Source organism: Polyodon spathula, chromosome 5 (genome assembly GCF_017654505.1).
Source record: "Polyodon spathula isolate WHYD16114869_AA chromosome 5, ASM1765450v1, whole genome shotgun sequence".
In the NCBI taxonomy this organism is placed as follows: domain Eukaryota; kingdom Metazoa; phylum Chordata; class Actinopteri; order Acipenseriformes; family Polyodontidae; genus Polyodon; species Polyodon spathula.
Genome location: NC_054538.1, coordinates 60,480,492 through 60,501,976, shown reverse-complemented (window position 1 = coordinate 60,501,976; position 21,485 = coordinate 60,480,492). Strand labels below are relative to the sequence as shown.

The window sequence follows — 21,485 nt, the reverse complement described above, 5'->3', positions numbered from 1 at the left end:
TTATACAGTGTTTGATCCTCTCAGCATTAGCTCATCCCCCCAAGAATTCAGCATCCTGAACAAAAGAAGAAAAGAGGCACCATCTAGTGTTTTATTCAGGGTAAAGCTGGTGCCGCTTGTATTAGAATGGGAGAAGGGAAATGTTCACTTCGGCTTTTTAGCATCATAGAATTTGGAATGTATTTAATCGGTTAGAATCACAGTGTTAAGCAGATATAAAGGAAACCATGCTCAAGCTCAGTATTAGAAATACATTGCTTTCTACAGTATGGTCTCCTACTAAACAACACATTGATTCAGTTTTGCACACAGATATAACCATTTTAACTTTATACATACACTATAAATTCCAACCTTTCATTTCTGTTCACTGTGGTATTTTTTCAGTTTACCTCACTGTTCTTGTGCTTGTACTTACTGTGAGCTACCTTCCCTGACCATGCTCTGATTTACCAGGTTTTCCATGTGTTGTTTTGCAGTGGTTTACTTAACTTTGCTTTACTATACTGTTTTTGTATTAACTCAATTAAAAATATTAAGTGGATTGGAGTTCTACTCCATTTAAAAAATAGGCTATTTTATTAAATATTTAATGGTGTAATTTATACATGGCATTTATCTACCAGTGCTAAAGATTATGGTTGTGAAAGTATCCTTTGGTAACAGCACCACACGAAGAAAAAGAACTGTTGGGGGAGGTGACAGCCAGGTATAAAACTGTCCTCAGGTAAACACTACTTGCTTGGAATCTCATCGTTAGTGATACAGGTTGTTTTAATAGACTGTATAAGTGGCTAGATACTGCAATAAGAAATGTATTATCAAACCAGCATAAAACTCTGCAGTGTTAGCTATGTATATAATGAAGAGATGGAAAACACTTTCTACAGGTGTTTAAAATACTAGTTCAAAACCCTTCCCTTTTTAAACCAAGCTTGCTCTAGATATCCATTTGGCTAAGCATGTTTTGGTACAATCATTTTAACACAAGTTTGTGAATCCTCTAACAATACCATGGGGGTCTCGTTAATGGTACACACAGCGGCAGATCTACATTTCAAACCTGCTGATGATCTCCCCCTTGGGTGACAATAAAGAAAAGTGGAAAGTGGTCCACATAAGAGAGGCTTTACAAGTTCACTGATGAAAGCATTTAGGTCTTCCACTTAGATCATTAAAAAAAAATATTCATGTAAAGATGTAGTTTGTGTCCCTGTAAATTAAACTATAGTTGGGGGGTGCACAGAAAATTAAACATAAAAGAATCAGACAAGGACACATATTTGAGTGTAAATGTGAACATTGAATCTTGTTCACAGATTTAATGGTGACAGGCCTTAGGTCTGTTGCATGTTTTAATAACCGTTATGAATTTGCTTTTATACATAATTTTATGGGTGAATATATAATGTACAGGCTAGAACATGGAGTTGAATCACGTACACTAATAAGATTAAAAACCTGGGGTACAGGGTCTTTCTGATTAAAACTTCCACTAAGCTTTATGCCTGAGTCACTGGCAGACATCTCTTAACACCTGATTTGTCTTTGACTTTGAAAGTATTTTATAAAGAGGCTAATGATTTAGCTAATACATCCCATGCTGTAATGGGAGTGGAGGCAAACAAGATGACACTAAATTCAGACCACATTGTAAACACAGAGCACAGTGCTCTCTTGCCCAAATAAAGTAATTTTAATAGGTTAACTGTTCTCTTTGTATCTCACAGAAAAATAGAAGAATGAGAAACATATGAGAACCAAAAAAGGACATGCTACTCTTAGCGGTTAACCACATCCATAATATATGACACTTATACTCTGCAGTATATTAATGCATAAGGAAATGAACATCGGACAAGCAAGGGGTATGGCTCTGGGACTGCAGACTGCTGTAAAGAGTTGCAATTGGTTGTTTGGTGCATCTGTGTGTACTGACCTGTGTTATTCTTGATTTGCATAACTTTGCTTATCATTTTGTGTCTGCCGGTCTTCCACCTGGTCCGAAAGAACTGTACAAACATAGCGCTTTGGCGTGGTTGGGTTAGCCTGTCATCGGTTCCAGTCTTGTGTGTTTCTTTAATAAAAGGAGTTTTGATTCCTTTTATACACTTTCCTCCAACTTTCTTCCACCACAATATTTAAAGGCTGTTTACATGAAAAATACAAAGTGGTTTAAAAATCACTGGAGATTACTAGTTCCATGCATGGATACTAAAATAACATAACTCTCAAAACAGCCAATAGTGCAATATTATATGGTTCTAGGTTTGTATGGTCACAAAGAATTTAAAAGGTCATATCTAGTGGTAAATGTTTTTTGCGCTAAACAACATTTTATTCTCAGGCAACGTTTCCAAGTTGGTTTTAGTTTAAGAAAATAATCTATAACTGTCACTATTCAATTATGATGTGTCTAAAGGCAACTTTCAGCACCAATTGCGATTTTTAAAAACTAGATACAGTACATGTGGCCATAATATGAAGTCTTTAAAAGATCATTTGTCTTCCAGTTCATGTCCAATGAAAATAATAGCCTTGGCGTGCCATTATTTTACGTGTCTAAAACAATAACAGTACAGTATTAGAAAGTGCATGACATTTGAAGTGCAGCGTTATTATGGCTGGCATACAAAGTCAAAACTTTAAATCTAGATCCAACCACACAGCTATAAAGAACTAATAAATGCCAACTTCATATTTACTGAGGAATCACATGATCATTTAGCATCAGCAGCATCATTTCCATGTGATGCTGCTATACTTGCTGACTGGCAAATTGATTTAGCAAGTGGAACAGCATTAAGTAGGTTGATTAACCACAGTAGCTTGGTTAAACATGAGCATGCTTATCTAAAGGAGTTCAATGAATTATAACAAAGACTTTAAACCTATTCCTACCATATAATAAAATTCATTTTCTAACCACTAAAGCATTTAAAATAATGTGAATTAACACAAAGGTCTCAAAATATATAGTTCACAGAAACAAAAACTTAATTTTGCTCAAGTTTTATTGTATCCACTGACTCAGATGAAGTCAAATTACCATGTAACCGCACTATGCATTTATTTCCTGTGCAGCAGGTATTAGGACCTTGCCTGGGCCTCACAGTCTAGGAGAGACTGGCTTTACCCCAGTCAAAGTGAAAACAGAGATTGGAAAACTGGTATAGCAAAATTGATAAGAAGCTTGTGGGGACGTTATTGTGCTTGTGATAGACGAGAATATTATATTAAGCAGTTGGATACATCAAAAATGTTCATTATACAATGAAATGTTAATACTAAATACAATAAAAAATGCCCCACATTTTATGTTTAAAAATTAAATGCCCCCACCCCTGGACAGATATTATAATTCAATAAATACCACCTTAATGACTGTATAAGTCCACTTATCATTGTGGAAAAATCAATTAAATCTCCACTAAAAGTATCAGAGGCTCAGTATTGCTAGTTACTTGGCAGGGACTTTTTTTACACTATATTTAGTATTATATATATATATATATATATATATATATATATATATATATATATATATATATATATATATATATATATATATAAGCACAAATATTAAACATATAACAAAGTTACAATGTTAATTTATACGTGATATCAAGGTATTATGTTGCAACTTTGCAGTATTTTTCCTCCGCTACGGCACTACATTTACATAGCTTTATGAATAAGGTATTATTAAATGTGATTCTGAATAATAACATTAGCTTTTCGTTCAATCTCCTTTTAATTATACCCTTTTCTGTATTACTCTTTGTAGATTATTTTCTCAATTTCTCAAATTCTTAAGCGTTCTCTCAATTTTCAGTATAAAACCTGAAATGTCTATTGGTTTATTCAAAAATACAATACTTAATAAATATGTAACAATACAATACTTAATAAATATGTAATAGTATCATCCCAAATTATTTAAGGTTCTAGTTTTAGATTTGATGCATGTGTAAATACATGTCTTTTTCAGTGTAAAACACATACCTTTTCCGGAATTGGTACAAAATGGTCTTCTAAGGTTATTATATACTTCATAGTTGGATTTTATGGAGGGTGTCACTTTGCTTGTCCCAAGCGACTTTAAAACTTAACAACCGGAAGAATGCCCCGTCTGGAAAATATATTACACTATGACCTTTTACAGAATGAAAATTAGATAACCATTAATTTCAGTAAATCCCTGTTTGGTTCATAAAAGACCACACGAGTATTATCAGAAATTAAGCTGATTTAACAGTAACAACACTATCCCTTACAGTCAGTCTGCCAAATTGTGTCAGCAGTTCAGATTATTATAAATAATACAGGAACTGCAGAAATCAATGTCAATTTTCCTGCACAATTCAAATGTGCTCACCTTTTGGCGTGTGTGCAATTCTAGCCACATTATGGCCATTTTCTGCAGTACAATTCTGTTCTGAACTTGGTTGGTTGCCTTTGTGATCACTTCAATGCGAGTTCAGTGAAGCCATGTTAGATGTGCCTTACTTCATCCCTCTAAACTGATGCTGGCTAAAGGCCAGAACATCTCCTTATGACAGGCATTGGGCATTTTGATCTGATACCATTCCTTTATGAAAATTGAGTCTAGCTATTCTGTAAAAGCTACACTACTTATGTTTCAGTGCATCACAGAAAACAGCAAATATAATCACTGTGAGATCAGTCAAAAAATGTCCTTATAATGATATTGTGGAATGTGGTCACAGAAGATCTGATCGTGTATAATGGGCAACAGACTTGTGCTAGTCTTATATATATATATAAATAATATAAACACACTCAACTTTTTTTTGTTTAAATAAATATAAAGATGTTATAACCTTTTGAAATATAGTAACTTTATGATAATATGGTTCAAAGAAAAAAAAGATAACTATTGGTTGTAACTAAAGTTTTAGGAAAGTACAAGCTGCAATAAATAAACACAGACTTGTGCAGCAGCATTTAGTTTGGGTTTTGCATTTATTTACTGTATTTTTTATTTTATTTTCTCATTTTAAGCTGCTCTTGCTACTGATTTTATTGTATTTTATAACTGCTCTTATCTGTAATGTGATACGTTGTAACACTTGTAAGTAGCCCTGGATAAGGTCCTCTGCTAAGAATAAATAAATTATTATTATTATTAATAATAATAATATATAATAATAATAATAATAATAATAATAATAATAATAATAATAATAAATAAGTTTCAAGGGGAGAGTTCCCTTGTTAATCAAATATTAAACTGTTTTAAAATGTAAAAGTTACAAAGCACGTATTTACTTTGTATCTACCTAACCATAACCGAACATGCTTTCAAACCTCAGTTAGCAAGTTTCCATGTGAAAAACAAGGCCGTGACTGTGGTCATCAGTTTTAATGCAGTCAAGTTGCTTATGAATACTCAAGGAATCGTGAGTATTCATAAGCAAAATGGTGGGGTTGATGAAGTGACCCCAGTGGAATAGATAGACTTGAACAGGCGTTTTCACATCTTTACCTGCCATTAGTTTTCATTAAGATGTACGTAACACATAGCTCATGTACTTTTGGACCTATGCCATCGTCTAATATCACATGTAGACATGTACAGTACCTACTAAAAAAAAGGCCTGCTTGTTTTTAGCTATTCTACTTTTTATACCCAAACAGGATGCACGCTACAAACACTGTTACTGATAATTTCAGTATGCTAATACAATGCCTAACTTTTTGTGAACTTTTTTTTTTTTTTTTAACAGTGGCATACCAAACGCATTTATTTGAGGTGCCCGTTCAGTTTGATACTTACCAGTCATATTCGTGGTTCACCAATCACAGTTACAGATTAACTGTTGTGTTTTTATAGTGGAAGAACCAACTTTAAAATTGTTTTACATCTGAGCGAAGTGTTTGCGGTGGTGGATTGACTTAACGATGTGGGGGTGGGGGTGTTGTTCTTTAAGATTGGGGCCGTTCCAGTACCCATAATAACCAATAAGGGAGACATCCGGTTACAGTCTCGGCCAATGAAAAGTTGAGTTAAATCAAGCCAAAGATGGCGCCGAATTTCAACTAGGGAAACGTAAACTATTGATAACGCAGTTAAAATGTGTTATTTTAAGTTTTTATAAAACTTGTGTTTGTGCAAGCCATCGTCGACATAATGACGACATTGAGAAAGCGTTCCCACCTGGCGGCGTTGGAAGAAAAGGAAGAGCGATCGAAAGATATACGGACAGCAAATAGATCGAAAACAAACAAACTGAGCAGGGGCATAAATAATACACAGTTTTCCTCTTCATCTACAAAAAATGAAGGTCAGGGAAATGTAATGTTGCTACTGAGCTACCAGTAATCCTATCATGATTGAAAAGTAACATACATATACTAAGGCGGTGTGTACAGCGTGGAAGTAGTATCGTGTTATGTTTTGTAAAATAAGAAATCTTTAACAAATAATAATAAATAACCAATGTTACTTTAGAGTAATATAGTTTTTATTATTATTATTGTTAATATTATTATTCTTGTCGTGCACTGTCCCTGTTGTTTTTTTCCCAGTTAGTTGCAGGCACACAATTCCATCGAACTGACACGTCTGCCACTGAAAAGCTGAACAAACACTAACTACAGCATGACATTATGTAGGCTTTTATTTTTCGGTTTATTTTCCAAATCTCTACCTCCCTTTAAATGTTAATTAGTAGTTGTTAAGCTGTCTCTGCATCCTGATAAAGTGAAAACTATTAATTAAAAACTGGGTTTAAGATTTATTCTTTCTTTGCTGCCTTCAAGGATGGGCTTGCTGTCAGTGTACACTCCGTACTGGGTATTTTATGCTGAAAAGAAAATCTGTCAGGACAGCTCTGTTAAACGAGTGAAAATAACAAAAGCACAATGATAACTAGGAGACTGCAACAATGAAATGCAATTAGGATCAGCGATGAGCAAATAACGTAATTTGTCACGTGTGTTTGAAATAAAAATAAGTCGAAACAGTCAGGCTCAGCCAAGATATGAAGGTAAAAACAAGTGGCATTGTTTTGTAACTAAGTTTTTTTTAGGAAACAAAATCTGCTCAGAATTAGTTTAACTTTAAAGGGGCGTGATCAAAAGTAAAACCCGAAAACTTTAAGCCCTACATATTATTATTATTATTATTATTATTATTATTATTATTTCTTAGCAGAGGCGACTTACAACTGTTACAAAATATCACATTACATAATAGAGATAAGCAGTTATGAAAGTACAATAAGATCAAATTCAAGACAGACCAAAATAAAGAATACAGTACATTCATTATAAGTAAGAGTGAGTTCGACAAAGAACAGTTAAAACTTAAAGTAAATATTTGCTTATGAGTAGTAAGAATTTACTAGTCATAAGCACTTTTTTTATGTAGCCAGAGGAAGCAAATAAATTAAAATATGACCGGGGTGTATTGTTTACACACTGTTTTCTCATAACCTCTTAAGTCAACTTTTTTGTTTTTAACTTTGTGCTCTTTTGTTGTTTTGTTTAGCATTTTATTAAAATATCAAAGTGTACAAGTAGCTATGATTATAAAACTATTTTGCAATGACATTTTTTTTTAAAGGGTTATACATGTTATGTTTCCACAGATGAGAAAACACCTAAAAGATATCCAAGTACGAGTCATCACACAAGTTATTCAGTCTCTCCTTGTAATGACAATGAGTTACAGCAAGATATATTTTGGGACCCAAGTTCTCCAACACCAGCCAGATTTGGTAAGTTTATTTCAACTTGGAAGAGGTACTGTAGCTCTTGATTCCAGTTCTGTGATTATTAACCCAAATATGCCTGAATTGTAATTCCAATGGTGTGTTTAGACCTAGGCTGACGCTGGCTCTGGCACTGTAAACACGGTATAGCCCCTGAACTGTAGTGCGTGCCCAATGACATCATATCGAACACCCCTTGTGTGGTGACATTTCCCCTCACCAAAACAGAGGTGAATATGTTAAAATAAACAAGCTTGCCATTTGTGTTGTACGTTTCTACTTCAAGGTGGTCGTTCCATGCTAATTAAGATTTAATTTTGCCATCAAAAATGGAGCGAAGCTTTGAAAACTTGCATATGGGACATTGTTCTTGTATATATTTTATTGATAAATCAGTCTGACAAATCTTCATAAATGTGAACAATAAACAAGATTATTTTCTTACCCATGAAAAATAATTACTTTTTCTGTATTACAAAAGTGAAAAAGAAACATCTGTGACTTTAAATTGTGTAGCTCCACCACCCCCCAATATTGAATCAATAATACAATAAAAAAAAATGAAGTAATGCCTTTCATAAATCAAAAGATTTCATTCTGGAGATCAAATACAGTGCTTTCTTTAAAAATGTGTGCTTTTGCACCTGAAGCTAGTGCTTCTGCATACAGTACCATGAGAAAGTATTTGCCCCCTGTCTGATTTTCTGCATTTTTCCATATTTTTGACACTGAATGTTAACAGATCTTCAATCAAAATCTAATATTAGATAAAAGGGACCCTGAGTGAACAAATAACACAACTTATTTCATTTATTTATTAAAGAAGGTTGTGCAACACTCAATGCCCCTGTGTGAAAAAGCAATCGCCCCCCCTTACTCAATAACTGGTTACGCCACCTTTAGCATCAATAAGTGCAACCAAACGCTTCCTGTAGTTATTGATCAGTCTCTCACAGAGCGGTGGAGGAATCTTGGCCCACTCCTTCATGCAGAACTGCTTCAACTTGGTGACATTTGTGGGTTTTCAAGCATAAGCTGCTTGTTTCAGGTCCTTCCACAACATCTCAATGGGGTTTTGGTCTGGACTTCAACTAGACAGAAGCAGGTATCTCCTTTGTTTGTCCATGTTATCGCTGTGTTGCATGGGGCTATGGAAAAAAAAAACAAAAAAAACTTTTTTTTTCGGCTTCATTCGGCTCCTATCGGTCTCACTTTGCCATTGAAAGGTTTTCTCTGCTTTTTCCGGAGAAAAAATGACTAGAGAGCTGTGCTTTACGACTTTTTTATGATGTCGGACAGAGTCCGACATCAGCCTGGAAAGGGAAAATTGTAATTAGGACCGCAAAGTGTTAATACAAGCAAAACTGGGAGAATTTAAGTTTTACTGTTTCTGACCGGGACAAAAAATGAAGGATGAGAACTGTGAAAATCCCAATTTTCCTGGGATGTCTGGTATCCCTGTTCACATCATGGCACTTAAGTCAAATTATATAATTGTTTGTGGCATGATGCATGTAATTAAACAAGTGCTATGTGCAGATCTAAAAGTATGTTTCTTTTAAACAAAGGATTGTATTCGACCCGTGAAGGAAACCTTTCATTTTCTTAGCGACTTTATGGTAATGATTTGTTTAATTCTAGATAGAGGTATCCACTGCTATTACAAGGGGGTGGACACTTATCCAACCAAGCTATTTCAGTTTTTACTTTTAATTTTCTACAAATTTGTAGAATTTTTTTTCACTTGGAAGTTGTGGGGTAGGATGTGTAGATAAATGAAAAAAAAAAAAATAATGCATTTTAATTTCAGGCTATAAGGCAAGAAAAGGTGAACATTTTGAAAGGGTGTGTAGACTTTCTATAGGCGTGTGTGAGAAATATTTCACAGTTTTCTGGAAATAGGTTTGTTTCACATTTATTCCACATTATTAAATATATTTTCCCATTTTAGCACAAATATGAAAGCCTGTTGTCAGATAAACACAAGTATACGTGGCAGACGTGAGCAGTCTCGGCGACCGCTGCGTTCTCATTAGAGCAACGAACAGACCAAAGTTTTCCCAGAACCCCCCCTTTGGAGCAGGCCACTTTTAGGACAGCCGGACCTAGGACAGCTGCGTTGACTATCGGCTTGAAAATGTCTGGTGTAAACAGGGTTCAAGTAACCTATATGTAGAACAGTAGGCATGTCTGGGTTAATGTAACCTACTCCCACAGCTCTTTTTGATGTATTGAAACTGTTCCACGGTCGACTTGATTTTTACAAATAGACAATACGTAACAATAGTGTACATTGTTTAGCAAGGCTGCCAGTATTGTTTATTTATTTTTTGTGTTATGCATACTTAGGTAAAGGAGAAAAGAAACATGCAGTCGGACGAGCTGTAGAAATTTCAGACATTGTGAATCGGATTGCACCCAAGGTAAAATTTATGTTAAGGATCCTTCACTTTGTAGTAAATGCAGTGATTTTTAAGATTGAATGTATAAATCAGGTACATACTTAATGTATACAGAACTTTTGATATTGAAACTCACCGCAACAAAACTGTCAGTAATCTTTAGTGCCAGTGTACTATATATGTCCGTGACAGTCTGGCTCTGGGGACGTGATATACTGAAAAATGAATGTTAACTGTGATGATTGAGATGTGTTTTTATCAAATATTCTGAAGTCATTGGGCTGGTTTCACATACTCTGATTGGCACTAATCTCTGAATACCTTACCCAAGGTAACATTAGATATTCCAAGATTAGTGCTAATCCGGCTCAGGAAAACCAGCCACTAAAGTAAAGGAGTGCGAAATCAGTGGTAATCGGGTTCTGTTAAACCATCCTATTTAAGTTTAACAGTTCTGTTTTGTATTGGCTCATTTTGATAATTATGTTAAACATACATTTTATTAAAGGATGAAAAACCAGCCAGCCATGAAGTTCCACTGCTTGAAATGTGGATTGGTGACAATGCAATTCCATGCACTCCTGGGGTACTTCGGGCTAGACCAAAAAAACATTCCTTTAGGTGAGTTACTTAACCAGCTCAAGTAGTCCAAACTAATCCGGGTCAATGAAACAAGACTTTCATTTTTCCAATCTAATGCCTGAGTTTTAGTATAGGGGTGGCCATTTTGCTACATTCTCACTTAGTGAAACAGCTGAGTGTAATGTTCAAAACAAAGTGACACAGCCCAACCTATTGTAAAACCAACCTGTGGGGAAGAATCACCTAAGGTCACAATGATCCTCTGTGTTTTTATTTCTCATGTTGAATAATCTACCGATCAAGACGACTTTTAGAGTCCCTTCAGTGGTCATTTAAATTACTGTGAATAAATGGACTGTTTTAGTAGTTTTAAGATGTTTATTGATTGATTGATTCATTTTTCACAGGGCCAGTGATGTGGAGGACCTTATGAAGCTAGCAAAACAGTTCGACAGAAATATGATTCAAGATGCTGAACAAAATCATGGCCGAGACCTACAGAATTTTTTACAGGATGAGAATGAAGACCAGATGGAATCGGATATGCATGAAAAAGTTCTTCCTTCTTTTTTAGGTGAACTGACTGGAACAAAAAAGATTAGTCCCTTTAATTTGAAAAATGCTGGCATACAAGAGGAAATGCAAATTAAAAACAGCAGCCAGAAATTGGTGAATCAGGAGGCAGAAGCAGATTTCATTGCCTTGTTTGATGGACCTACTCAGCTCTTGAGTGGTAGACAGAGTCCGAATTTGTCAAAGTCCTCACTTTCGTCACCAAAAAGAAACTGCATGCTTGGTGCAGAGACTAATGAAGTTACAAAAAAAAGTACCTGCAAAGGGGGAGGGAATTTCAAATTTAATAAGCCTCCTGGGTTTGGAATAAAGCCTAATTCTTACCAAAATGCAACAGACCAGTGTCCAACAAAGCATAAAACTGTTTCTTCATCAAAACCACATTTAAACGGATTAGAAATGGCCTCTAAAGTGTCGTCTGTATCCACACAGGACTTTGATGATGATTGGGATAGTGATGATTTGCTTGATGATTCTTTTCTCGTAGAAATTACTCAGAACCCTGAGCTCATTGCAACTCCCAAAGTGACCCACTGTTCTAAACAGACGACCGAATGTATTGAAAATGACAGTAGTATGTCTCTTATGTTGCACAATGGTTTAACTGGTAAGGAGTCTCAGCAGTGTGGCATTGATATGAATCCTGGAGAATTTCAAAGAAAAAACGATGCTTGTGAAAAAGTAAAGAGTAGGGCTAGTTTTATGCTGCATAGAAACTCACAGGTCCAAGTAGGTGAGAGAAGTGCAGAGAATATACCTAAGCAGACTGACTTTTGTGGATCAAATAAACCTGAACCACAGAAAAACTTGCAGCAACAAAACACATATAAAAATGAAACCACGTTCAACAAAGGGTCACCCAACACGCCTTCTAAAAATATACACAACTCTCAACAGGTTAAAAGTGGAAAAAGTAGAGCCAGTATGCAAAGTGCAATATCATCTGACTATGGGACACTGAAGTCTGTAAAGCAGTCTGTCAAAGGTCAACAAATCAGAGTTGAGGTAGCAAAACAAACCACGTCTTTGGTTGATGACTGGAATGAATCCAAATTCCCAGATGAGGATTTAATAGATGCTCTTGATGATGCTTTTTGGGACGATGACGGTGATGATGACTTGTTGTATCAGGTGTGTGATGATGTAGAAAAGTTGATTGAGACTCAAGGCACAGGGCTTAGCACAAACGTTGCACCATCTTCAGCAAAAAGCAGTAACTTCCATCTGGTCACCTATCCAAACAAATTAAAGTCTTGCCCAGCACCAAGTGCTGTTCGTGGAATGTCTGCTCAAAGCAGTTATGCTGCTCCTGAAAACCGTACCCAAAACAGAACTGTGGGAAACCCGTCAAATAAACCTCCAGCTACATTTAATCGATCTAATTCTTTACCAGCAAGGACTACTACATTTGGAAAGGACTCATCCATTAATGCAACTTTTTATTTAAATCAGAAAAACCACAATTTGAATGTAAATTCAAATGGGAGTGTGATTGTGCCGACTTCTGTTAATGACAACAAATCAAATGCTTCCAAGTACGTGTTTACAAAAATAAGGAGCACTTCTGTCGAACCTTCAAAAGTACAATGTTGTCAAATTACAGGACTTGCCTCTGGAAATGAAACCAATATTCAAAGTTATAATAAAGGAACTGTCCAATTACATCCATCTTCCAGTGGAATTACTGGTGCTTCACAGCACCCTTCCTTCAAAAGGCATCTTTCTGACTCTGTCGCAGTGACAAGTAAAGGTAAGTTTTGTTTTTTATTGGATTTTTAGTTCTGAGCGTAAGTTCTTACTAATAATGCATGTATGGGTGTGTTTATATTCTTGATAGTGTATTGTGTGTGTATATATCCAAAAAATCACCCAAAGATAAGTTTGAGTAGATGTTAAAGATATCTGCAAACATCAAGCAAAATATGTTGGTATCCATGAGATTTTGGGTTTTTGGCAGATTTGCATTTGCATGCATTCAGGCATTGCTTATGGCCACTTTGGTGAGGTTAATCCTCTGTAGTCCTATGTCAGACCAATTGTGAATTGTCTGAGGATTGATCTAGAGGAAAAAATAGATGTTATGAACTTGCATATGGGACTTGGGACTTTTTTGTTATGATGAGAACATTTGAAACTACCAAAACCTTCTAGGGCTGGGACAATGCATCAAATCATTGGAATAGCCATTGATACATAAAATAACCATCGATGGTTTAAAAAAAAAAAAAAAAAAAAATCTTGTTTTTTTTATTGCCGTGTTGGGTCTGTGGTACAGGGCCTCTGTGTATTGCTCAGATCCACCCTTTTATTTTCCCCGGGTCCTATTGGTCTCACTCGTCCATTCAAAGGTTTTCTCGGCTTTTTCCGGAGAAAAAAGAATAGAGACCTGTGCTTGATGTCTTTTTGATGACAGACTAGGTCCGACATCGGACCGGAAAGGGAAAATTGTAATGTCGGACCTGGTCCGACATATGACCGCAAAGGGTTAATAAGACCGTTTTATTTAGTAGGACAGACACAATTTTAATCTGCACTCTTATTCCTTGCCTTTCCTTTTGGTTCATTTAAATAATTAAAAAAACAAACTCCCCGCCCACCACGCAGGACGTACGTTTTCAAAGTAAGCATGACAAAATATCAAAATATAAAAAACCTAGAGAAGAGACTAGAGGTAGGCCGCATTTCAGGATCAGATTTTGCTAGTTAAATTGTCGATTTAATTAAATTTTATGCTGTCGGATGTTTTGGAAGTATTTTTTTTCCTAAAGAACAAAATGGAAAGGTAAAATGTGCTGTTTGTGGAGCTTTAATGAGCTTCTGTGGCAATACCTCCAACCTGCGGGATCATTTAGTAAGACAGCACTCGACAAAATACAACAGTTTGAACAAGTAAAAAAAAAAAAAAACAAAAGGAAGCAACACCTTCAGTGACGGCTTATTTTGGAAAGAAAGTTGATCCAAAAAGCGTCGGAGCAAAATAAATAACTGGCCTGATAGTGGATGTTGTCACTCGAGATATCAGACCCGTTAGTGTAGTAGAGGGAGCTGCGTTTAAAAATCAGATTTGCAAATTTTGCTCCGGGCTATGAAATGCCCAGTCAAAAGACAATATCCAAATTCATTACTCTGGACCATGAACGACCAAAGCAAAAGCTTTCACAGAATTTAAGCCAGGAGTGTAATTCAATTTTCATCACTACCGATCTATTGGCAAGCATGGCTCAAGAAGTGTTAACCATCACCTGCCGTTACATTAAGCAAAACTGTGAACTCTGAGTCAAAAGTGTTAGCGACACTAAAATTACACATGAGTTTGAAGTGGCTACAAAAGTAATAGCTTGTGTTCATGACAACATGTGCAGAGCAATGTCTTTGCTTTCTGCAAGCAAACGTAACGTGTTACTTTTTGGTAGTGTGGCAAGTGTGAGCTGTGCAGGGCACAATATAAATCTCTGCATTCAGAGAAGCTTGGAGGATGTCCGACAACTCGTTAGTGGCAGCAGCAAGGAGACTGGTTTTTAACGAGTGAGAAGGCACCAACTGCTTTAAATAGGAAACAAACAAATGCTAAACACAGAAAAAGCACCACTCGAGTTAATACGGGACGTACACACAAGGAGGAACATGGTTTATTATATGTTTGAGTGCCGCCTTGAATTAAAATGGCCAGTTATTGCTGTTTTGTCAAACCCAGATTTGACCAAAAAGACTTTCGCAGATACTTTAGATCTCACGACTGAGCAGTGGAAGCTAATGGCTGAGATACTACCCCTAGTACAGCTACTCGAACTGGCTGCAGTACTTTTTGAGTGCAGAGAACAACATTACGGCTAGTTTTTTGTATCCACCTTCAACAGGAATCAAACACAGTCTTCTTCAAATTCAACGGATTTGCTTAGTGCAGCTAAACAAATTACGTACTAGGTTATCTCTCAAACTCTGTAAGTGATTATTTTTTTCCAGGGTTAGGCTGAAGTTCGAATAAAACTCGTCAGTTACCCCTTGTCTGGCAGTTTGCCAGAAGTGAGTAGGGTGCTCCTAGAATTTCTTTTCTGAAATGCCCTATTCAATACGAGTAGAACAAGGTGCTACACATGATGGTATCATCTAAATTGCAACCAGGGTGATTTTTCTGGTCAAGGTCCCTTTCTCACTTTAGGTTTAGGTCACATGTCAAAGGGGTCATTTAAAGAAAAAAAAAATATATATAATTTTGTATTTATTTTTTTGGTTGTTGTGTTCAGCATATGTGTGTGTTGGCCAGCAGTAGCTGTAAGTGAGATCATGTCTTTTATAAATAGAGGTCTCCTTAAATTACTGAGAAATTACATATTTTTCCAGGGTAGATTATGGAATAAAATTAGGATTTCGCTGACTTGTTTAAACATTAAATACACCCAAGTAGATAATATTTCAGAGCATTATAAAAGCCTAAAAATAGTGCTACTTGCTTCCTTACTAAAAGGGAGTGCTGACATGTTAAAGGCAAGCATGCAACATCACCCAGCAGTTGCAGTTACAACACAGACATTCTCTGTCTCTGTGTTGTAAAGACTTGCCCATACATTGAGACTGCATGTTCTGCATCCACTGAATTGGTTGGAAGTATAAGGCAAAGCTTTGCCAAGTTATATAGATGTGGAAATCAATTAGAAACCGTCCCAAACCTTGGCTACCTAAGTGCATCTGGCATTCTTGAATAAAGGCAATATGCAGCACGTTCGTTGTCATTTTGTTTGTCCCATCCAGGAATTTATTTTAATACCAAAATCAAAAGAAAGAAAACATACCTAGTGCCGGGTCTCCAGTTTAAAAAGTAAGCAGCAGGTTGTTTGGACCGAGGTGGCTGTGCTAGTTCGTACCCGTAGTACTGATTTAACTTGACTACAGCCGACAGGAATACTTTTTGTCTGTGCTGACTTTCACATTTGTTTTCTGAAAACTGTTTGTTTAATGTTCTGTAGTAGCCTTTCATTTAATGCGTGGTTCTGAAGCTAAATCGAGATCGGTCGTCATATTACAAGATGTGCAAAACACTTTACCGGCATCTGCATGTAAAGTTTCTTTTGATAAATTTCTTGACGTGATCATAAGCCGAAATATACTCTGCCTTTTTTTGTTTTGCTGTTTTACCTCCAATGCTGAAAAAAACTAGATTTTAGCAACCTAAATCAAAATAACAATGTAACACTGACTTCTGTCCCACCTCCGGTACAGACTCACTCACTGATAGGCTGATTTAAACACCATTGTCATGTGAACAGTAAACAAGAAAGTTAACTGGAGAGAAAAAAAAACAAAATCTACAGAAATAAATTATAGTTTGTGTCGATTTATTTATTTTATTTTTTTTTTCCTTTTCGTAACTATGGCTGCAACAAAGGGTACATTTTTGACCTTCGAAGGTTCGGAACACATTACCAAAGGAAGGTTTGAACTTTCGACAGTACTAATTTGCATATACTGGTGATGTCACCGTAGCTACTTGTTTATATTGGATTGAAAATCCTATTTTACAGGTAATCCATATAAATGGAATAAAACATTTATGAATGAATGAATAAATGTGTTATGTAGAACAGTAATCATGTTTTTATCATTTTAAATAAATAATTTACATGTTTATCTAACACAGCCCTAGTTCGTATTGGTCCACTATGCATTGGCCCCTAAAGAGGTGAATTTCCCAATTTTCGTGAAATCGCGAATTAGGTAGGTCCCTGCATATAAATTGTTTCACTGTTTCTTTTTCCATTTTTTTTTTTTTTTAGGTTGTATAACCAACCAGAGGACAGTAAAATGTTCTCAAGAAGAGATTGAAAGAAAGAAACGTGAAGCACTGGCACGATTACGGATGAGAAAAGAATCGTCTCTTCAGAATGGTGCGCCAGTGTGATCAGTAAGCACTTTAGCCATATCATTGCAAAGAACAGGAGAGCTGAATAAAGGACAAAACCTGTTTCTGCCAAATGTCTGGTTTCTGAATTTACTTTAGAGCATTAAATCTTGTGGGCAATTGCAGCTTTATTACATGCTGCTGAATGTTTTTTTTAAACAGAAAAGGAGCCGACACCTTCAGGGCTTGAATTTCATTTTTGTGTGCTGTGGGGATTTCCTCCCTATGCTGCAGCCAATTGGGGGGGGGATTCCAAACCTTTAGGGGGGAATGGCAAAAGAAAAGGCAAATTTGCATATAAAAAACTATATATTGTACTGTATCATCATTCACACCGGTGTTGCTTTAAAATAAGCTGCTTTCAGGAGTCATTGATTTTGTCATTGCCTGACATGAAGTTTTTGCATATAGCAGAAGAAAACCAGCGCTCCATTTTTTTAACTCTTTACACTCAGCCTTATTTCTGCATGTTTTTCACTGTTTTCATTTATGTATGTTTAACTACTGTTTAAACTGCATGGAAACCTCACCACTGTGTGTTCCTGTTCCCAGTTTTCAAAATGTTTTAACTGCAGTAAAAAAAATATATTACCGTATATTACAGGTGTTTAATATATATATATAAGCTTAATATCACTCAATTTTGTACGTAGAAACTGCATCTTTTTTTTTTTTATTTGGTGAAATTACAAAACCTTTTGGTCTTGTTTGAAAAAATCTCTTATTATTCCTAATATTACACATTGGTTATTTGTCATTTTACTGCACACTGCCCTTATGCTAACGATGGTAGATCATTTGTCTTGATCTCTTTGCAGCAATGTAGGATTAGTTGTAAGAGGAGAAATGTCTTTGGGATAAAGTGTCAATGTTGTAAACCCCTCCTTAGCCCTAACTAATTTAAATACAGTTGTTTCCTTGGTTGTAATAAACAAGTTACTTTTTATGTTAGAGATATTTACAGGATGTTTGTAGGCAGACCTGGGATAAATTACAATTGTAATTGTCACTTGTAATTAATTGCAATTGCAACGTAATCGAGCAAACATTCTTCTGGTGTTTTCAACCACTTTGTGACCCCATTTATTTGAAAAAAACACGGTATAGTATGTTTCTATATTTGTACCTGTGATTACTGCTTGGTAGAATAAACAGAATAAACTATATAGCTATGTATGTAACTTTGTAGTGTAATTTATAATTGCAATTACTGCAGCAAAATAGCATTGTAATTGCAATTTCAGCAAACGATGCTATAATTGTAATTAAAATTGACCCCAGGTCTGTTTGCAGGTTACAGTTCTGTTGCAACAAATGCTGATTTTGTTTAAGGGTTTCTTGTGACTGTTCAAGGGCATCTAAGAAAGTTTTGTCAGCAGCACCATTATTTTTAATTGTCGACATGCAAGCATGTATAGCAGACACATCTGCATTTGACCTGGCTGTTGCTACTGTGCTGTGAGGGATAAATACCCACCAAAGAATTTGAAACTGCAATGCTAAAACAAATTACATAAGGAGTATGTTCTCTGTTCTCTGTGGATTTGTTGTGATTTACATATCTTATGGCTGCCAAATTGAACACATTTATAGATAATGTTGATCAAATGAGACACATTTCTCTTACCACTTGTAATGTGGAGGTGTGCATAAGAAGTAATCTCCGGACTACATTTTTGCTGCAACTGATAGTCTTGTCATATGTTGGCATGAGCCTTTCACTTAATGTGTGCTGCGTGTTGATTTTAATTAGATTTCTTTTTCTTCTAACTACCAGCACAGCTCCACGTGGTGTGCTGAAAGAACCATTTCAGACTGACGAAGCTCCCGCACCCAGCAAAGAACCCAATTGAGAGGTTACCATCTTTTGTAAATGGTAACGAGTACAGCTGCCATAAAGGGCCATCATCATGCCAGAATGACAGATGACATCAACACTTCTTTGACTCACTTGCTCAGATAAAGTCTTGCTGTAGACCATTGGCTACAGCATTTTCTTTGATGGGACAGCCTTTTCTCTTTAACATATTAGCAAGTAATTTGATCAGTACTGTCCTATGCTGTTAAGATTCAAGCCAGTGAATTACATCTGCTGAAAAAGAAATGGTGTACATTTTATGAAAGAGAATGCTAGTGTAAATAGTATATATAGTAATGTAGATTCTGGATTCACCAGTTGACTATTGTAACACAGTTAGGGGTTAAGATTCTTGAAATTAAAATTATACAGCTTGTGACCTTCTTTACCCCCTATGAAAATCATCTGCAGTTAAACTATTTATTCTGGACAGATTACTGTGTAGATGTATTGGTCTCTATGTTGAGCTACTTGCATTTAGGGGACATCTTTCGTGGTCAACATTTTTGCAAAATATTTTTAAATGTCAGCAGGTATTTGACAGCTTTGGCAACAGTACTCGGTTATCATTGCTGATCATGCTGAATGTCTATGATTCTGATTTAATATACGTGGTTACTAAAATTACATTAGGCTACCAACAAAGTAGGTATGCTGCAAACAAGTAAGTTGCCATAAATACATGTAATACATTTAATATCATATCTAAGGCTTCTGAGGAGGTAGTCTACTCTGGTACTGTTAAGGAATCGGAGGTATTTCAAGGTAAGTTATAAAAACTGTGTTCGATGTATTGGCTAATGTGTTTACTTCCATAAACATATTTGTTTTTAGTTATTTCTTCATGTAACTTGTTCTAGAAAGTTATTAGTTTGAAGCAAGGTTGGAATAATGGGAGTGTCCTCTCCCTTTTTGCTTTAGTTGTTGCACAATTCTGGGGGATATGTTTTACCATTCTCCAGTTTGCTGAATGGAGATCATCTGGGATTTGGATCATGAAAGTAGATGTTTCCTACTCAATTTTAATACATTTAATAAAAGTCATCATTAACTGCTTCATACTTGATGTACAAATATGCATGGTTGTGATTTTATGTACAGTCAACCCTCTTTTTACCGCCTGGTAAGGGCCATGGCGGAAAAAAACGGGCAATAAGCGAGGGGGGCATTATAGTGAGGGGCCAAAGAAAAAAATAAAAAACACACCTACACAACCTTCTATTTGCAATAAATTAAAACATATTATTTTTTTTTTAGTTATACAATTGCAGTATCTCCAGGCCATTTTAATAAAACATTATTTTTAAATCTAAAGTAATAGTTCTTAACACAACAGTAAATGTGCTAGTTACGTTTTATCATCTTTTTCCCATCTGTATGAAACATAGATGGTTACTTTTGAGGAACAGTTTATACTTTAATAATAATAAAATAAACACTCATTTACTGTCAAATCACAAACAACAATTCCATAAAAACAAAGTACAACCTTTTTTTTTTTCTTAAACTGTACTGGTCATTTGAACTTTACTGTTTGTGGCACGACTGTAAGCCTGCTGAATACTATCCCCATTGAATGATGGCTATCTATTTATTTCGCTAAGCAATTTAAGCTCAACAGCATTCTTTTTTAAGCAGTTAAAAAAAAAAAAAAAAAAAAACGTTGAATATGCACAGGCAAACACTTTTTTAAAGTTTAAAAAAAAAAACCCAAAAAACTAAGCTGTTTACAAAACTGATGCTTTAGTTTGTCAGCCTTCATTTGTGCAAAACTTGCACGTAAACAAACAAACCATACTTTTTTATTTTTTAAATGTGGTTTATAAAAGTCACTTATTTTAGACTGCATCCATTACAATGTCTTCAATTGTCCTTTGATTAACAGTATGCCTCACTTGGCGAGAAAACATTTGCGATGTCTTTCTTATTTTCAGATGCACACATGCAGATTTTTTGCTTTGGGGTTGGGAGTGTTGATGACATTGGTATGAATGTTCAGTTAACAACGAATTAGGGAAGCGAGTCAAAGGTTAACTGCATAACTTTGTTGTTTTAATTGGCCATGATTATTTCGCTGGCGCTACAATGAGGGAAACTACAATGCTTATATTTACGTTTGCTTGGCTTGGGAAGTTGGCAGGTGGCGGACAGCGGGGTGGCAGTATAACGGGTAACACTTTTATATTGGTGACATTTGTTCAGAGAGAATAGCTGGCGGTATGTGAGGATGGCATTATAACGCGGGACAACGTACATTCTAGAAGATATATTAAAACAATTTAAAGATGATCTCAGACAATACATTAACTATATTGACCAGTAATGTTTATCTCTATTAAAGCATTTCAAATTGAATTGCTTTTGTGTAATCAAGCACTTATTAATGAACATATAATGCAACTGGTTTAACATTTTAATACAGTATCTTGATTCCA

General features: G+C 35.6%; 1 protein-coding gene across 2 annotated transcripts; it reads left to right on the top strand.

The window, feature by feature from the left end:
* The first annotated feature begins 6,035 nt into the window (after nt 1-6,035).
* Nucleotides 6,036-20,278, top strand: LOC121316117 (ewing's tumor-associated antigen 1-like). Of its 2 annotated transcripts, none has more exons than XM_041250894.1 (7): nt 6,036-6,308; nt 7,617-7,745; nt 10,089-10,162; nt 10,650-10,762; nt 11,131-13,046; nt 17,068-17,178; nt 18,970-20,278. In XM_041250894.1, the coding sequence occupies exons 1-7, from the start codon at nt 6,155-6,157 to the stop codon at nt 18,990-18,992; spliced, it is 2,520 nt and encodes an 839-aa protein (XP_041106828.1). In that variant the 5' UTR covers nt 6,036-6,154; the 3' UTR covers nt 18,993-20,278. The 2 variants fall into 2 exon arrangements, with proteins under 2 accessions (XP_041106828.1, XP_041106829.1); XM_041250895.1 differs by having other exon boundaries at nt 17,068-17,195.
* Nucleotides 20,279-21,485: the final 1,207 nt, after the last annotated feature.

Excerpts from the sequence above, each read along its gene's own strand:
- LOC121316117 (XM_041250894.1), top strand. The coding sequence starts at position 6,155 with ATGACGACATTGAGAAAGCGTTCCCACCTGGCGGCGTTGGAAGAAAAG. Across the intron at positions 6,309-7,616 it reads TTCATCTACAAAAAATGAAG|ATGAGAAAACACCTAAAAGA; the intron begins GTCAGGGAAATG and ends ATGTTTCCACAG. Across the intron at positions 7,746-10,088 it reads TCCAACACCAGCCAGATTTG|GTAAAGGAGAAAAGAAACAT; the intron begins GTAAGTTTATTT and ends ATGCATACTTAG.